General features: G+C 37.6%; 1 protein-coding gene across 1 annotated transcript; it reads left to right on the forward strand.

The window, feature by feature from the left end:
• Positions 1-2,962: 2,962 nt before the first annotated feature.
• LOC130949050 (vegetative cell wall protein gp1-like) lies at positions 2,963-3,538 on the forward strand. The gene has a single exon (XM_057877881.1). It carries the CDS (start codon positions 2,963-2,965, stop codon positions 3,536-3,538), a length of 576 nt encoding a protein of 191 aa, XP_057733864.1.
• Positions 3,539-3,969: the final 431 nt, after the last annotated feature.

Here is a 3,969-nt window from a genome sequence, read left to right on the forward strand (position 1 = left end):
CGATCATGGAACTGAATTTGAAAATAATTTGTTTGAATTCTTTTGTGAGGAATTTGGAATATCTCACAACTTTTCTTGTCCTAGAACACCACAACAAAATGGTGTTGTGGAAAGAAGAAATAGAAGCATACAAGAGATGACAAGAGCTATGCTTTGTGAGAGCAATGTTCCAAAATTCCTTTGGGCTGAAGCAGTTAACACAGCTTGTCACATTTTAAATAGAACAATCATAAGGAAATTTTTGAAGAAAACCCCTTATGAACTTTGGAAAGGCTACCCACCAAACTTAGATTACTTGCACATCTTTGGATGCAAATATTTTGTTTTAAATAACAAAGAAAACCTGGGAAAATTTGATCCAAAAGCTTATGAGTGTGTGTTTGTAGGATATTCCACAACTAGTAAAGCATATAGAGTTTATCATCAAGATGCTAGAATTATTGAAGAATCCATACATGTTACATTTTGTGATACTAACTTAGTGCAAAGCATTTTGGAAGATGGTGATGCAGGAAATCAAGCTCAAAAGGAGGATGAAACTGCTCAGAATCTTGGAAAAGAAAATTCTGGATAAGCTGAACTAGAAACAGCAAATGCTGAAAATTCAAGAGACAATTCCATTTTGTCTCATGAATCTAAAGGAAATTCTGCAGACAGCAGCACACAGAATCCCTTGGTGACTGAATCTGCCTCCAAGTCCACCAGACCTCGTGAATGGAGATTCTTGAAGAATTATCCTGAAGAATTTGTAATTGGGGACGTCTCTCATGGAGTGCAAACTAGATCTTCCACTAGAAAGGCAAATAAAGGTTCAAACATTGCCCTTATTTCACAAATGGAGCCTCAAAACGTCAAGGAAGCCCTAAGTGACCCCTCTTGGATTAAGGCTATGGAGGATGAGCTTCTTGAGTTTGAAAAGAACCAAGTGTGGACGTTGGTTCCAAGGCCAAGTGGAAAGAAAGTGACCGGCACCAAGTGGATATTCCGGAACAAGTTAGGAGAAGATGGTAGCATTGCAAGAAACAAGGCAAGGCTAGTGGCACAAGGATATGACCAAAAAGAAGGAATAGACTTTGATGAATCATTTGCCCCTGTTGCCCGAATGGAAGCCATAAGACTTCTCTTAGCTTATGCTGCATATTGTGGTTTTAAATTATACCAAATGGATGTGAAATGTGCATTTTTGAATGGAGTGATAGATAAAGAAATGTATGTGGAGCAGCCTCCTGGTTTTGAAAATAAAGAGCATTTTAATCATGTTTTTAAACTATCTAAAGCTCTCTATGGTTTAAGACAAGCTCCTAGAGCTTTGTATGAGAGACTTAGCTCTTTCCTTTTGAAAAATGGTTTTCAAAGAGGCACCACTGACACAACTCTATTCATCAAGAACTCTAATGATTCTTTTATTCTAGTCCAAATATATGTTGATGACATTATTTTTGGATCAGCAAATGAATCCCTTTATTCTGAATTTGGAAAACTCGTGACAAGCGAATTTGACATGAGTATGATGGGTGAACTTAATTTTTTCCTTGGGCTGCAAATTAAACAAACTGAAAATGGTATTTTCATTCATCAAGAAAAGTATGCCAAGGAATTAGTTAAGAAATTTGGTATGGAAAATGTCAAACCCATGGGAACTCCCATGCATCCTAATTCTAAATTAGATAAGGGAGATACTGAGAAAGATGTTGATGAGACTAGGTATAGAGGGATGATTGGTTCTCTTATGTACCTAACTTCCTCTAGACCCGATATTGTGCAAAGTGTTGGATTGTGTTCTAGGTTTCAATCCAAACCTAAAGAGTCACATCTGTCCGCAGTTAAAAGGATCATTAGATATGTTCATGGCACATCTAATTTTGGTCTTTGGTATCCTAAGATTGATGATTTTTCTGCAGTTGGTTATTGTGATGCAGATTTTGCTGGTGATAGAGTTGATAGAAGGAGCACTTCTAGTTTTTGTTGCTTTCTTGGGAAGTCCTTAAATGTTTGGTCAAGTAAGAAGCAACCAACAGTGGCCTTATCCACTGCAGAGGCTGAGTATATAGCTGCTTCTTCTTGTTGTTCTCAGCTTTTATGGTTAAAAACACAGCTTGCTGATTACAAATTAAAGGCTGAAAATATTCCCTTAATGTGTGATAATATGAGTGCCATCAATATTTCTAAAAATCTAGTTTTGCACTCTAGGACTAAGCATATTGAAGTGAAATTTCACTCAATAAGAGAACATGTCCAAAAGGGGGATATTAGCATTCAATTTGTTAAATCTGAGGAGCAATTAGCAGATATTTTTACAAAACCATTAGCTGAGGATAGATTCTGCATGCTTAGGACTTGTCTAGGCATTTTGAGTTATGATTCTCTATTTGAAAAGTGCTGATGTATTTGCTGGAGATTTTTGTCTCATAAACAGGTATGAGATAATTCTGGGCAGATGATGAATGTTTCCTTCAAGTCAGCGTGTTCTGGGCTTATTGCAAGTGAAAAATCAATCTGGGCCAACCTTAATTCAGATCTGGGTAGTCCTATATGTTCCATTAATTCAAACCACATCTGGGCCCAATATGAATGTTACATTCTTGCTTGCTTATATTCTTACTTGTGTGTTTAAGTTTTCATTAAAAGTTTTTTTTTTGTGGCCCGAAAAAGTTTTTTTTTTTTGCTAACTTAATTTTTGACTTTGGTCCAAAAGGAGTTTCAATTTAATTCTGATTGCCTTTCAAAAGTTAAAATTAATTTCCTGTTTTAATTTAAAGATCAAATAAAATCTTCTCTTTTATGAGGTCATGTCTTGTCAAGTCTTTTCAAATGGTGATGCAGTTGCATGGTTTTGGAAATTTGCTTTTGGGTACGGTTACCAACACTCCCTCTCTTCCCTCCATAACTTCTCCTCAATCCTTCGGTTTCTTCCCTCTCATACCACTATCTCTCCTCCATCAAAAGCATCAATTTAACCAAAATGGGGAAGAAAGTCATTGGCAAAAGAGCACCTCGTGAGAAAATCCATAAACTTCCAGGTTTTCCTAGACCATCAACCCTTTCTCAAGACACCACCTTCACTCCCTCACCTTCTCCTCCTACCTCTCCTCCTCGCTGTGACCCCATGGCTCGGACCAAGAACACTCCAAGGTATCCTGCTCCTGCCAAACCGACACCACCATCGAAGGCAACGCCATCCAAACCAAGTTCCACAAAACCTAGTTCATCCAAGGGTAAGCGTCCTGCTGTTGAAGAACCTGTTACTGAGCCTACAAAACCTAAGTCAAGGTCTGTTCCTGTGCGTTCACAAAGAGGTAACCCTCATCACCTTCTCAAATCTGTTAGCGAACCAGACATTGATCCCTTTGCTCACAAATCACACTTCATGACATCTCACTCAAACTATAACCCCCATCGTTTCAAATCTGCCATGAACCATAACTTTTATGAGGGAGTTATTCAGTACCGTAATCTATGTCCCTCTTTTCTTGCTGATTTACCTGATTTGAAAAAGAAAGGATTTCGTTTTGTTGAAAATCTGGAATTTTTAGACTAGAATCACCTTTTCAAAATCAAAAAACCAGTATATCCTAAGTTAGTCAAAGAATTTTATGCAAGCATGACTTACCATGAAGGAAGCGTGCATTCTTATGTTAAGGACAGAGACATTATCTTGAATAATGAGACAATCAGTGACTCCTTTAAGTACACTGATGTAGGGCCGTGTGCTTATACATCTGTGAAGTGGGATGAAGGTGTTGGTATCTCTTACCATGATGCTCTTGCTCACATTTGTGAACATGTTTATTTAATTGATGGCATCACACCCACTCACAAAGCCCTAGGATATGAACGTGCTCAGTTGCATCGTATTATCAACCACATTTTAATTCCTCAAAGTGGTTCATATCAAAGGGTTACTTACACGGACACACTTGTTTTGTATGCCCTAATCACTAAAACAGAAATCTCTTTTGCCTATTTGAT

The sequence above is a fragment of the Arachis stenosperma genome, chromosome 9 (assembly GCF_014773155.1).
Source record: "Arachis stenosperma cultivar V10309 chromosome 9, arast.V10309.gnm1.PFL2, whole genome shotgun sequence".
NCBI classification, from domain to species: domain Eukaryota; kingdom Viridiplantae; phylum Streptophyta; class Magnoliopsida; order Fabales; family Fabaceae; genus Arachis; species Arachis stenosperma.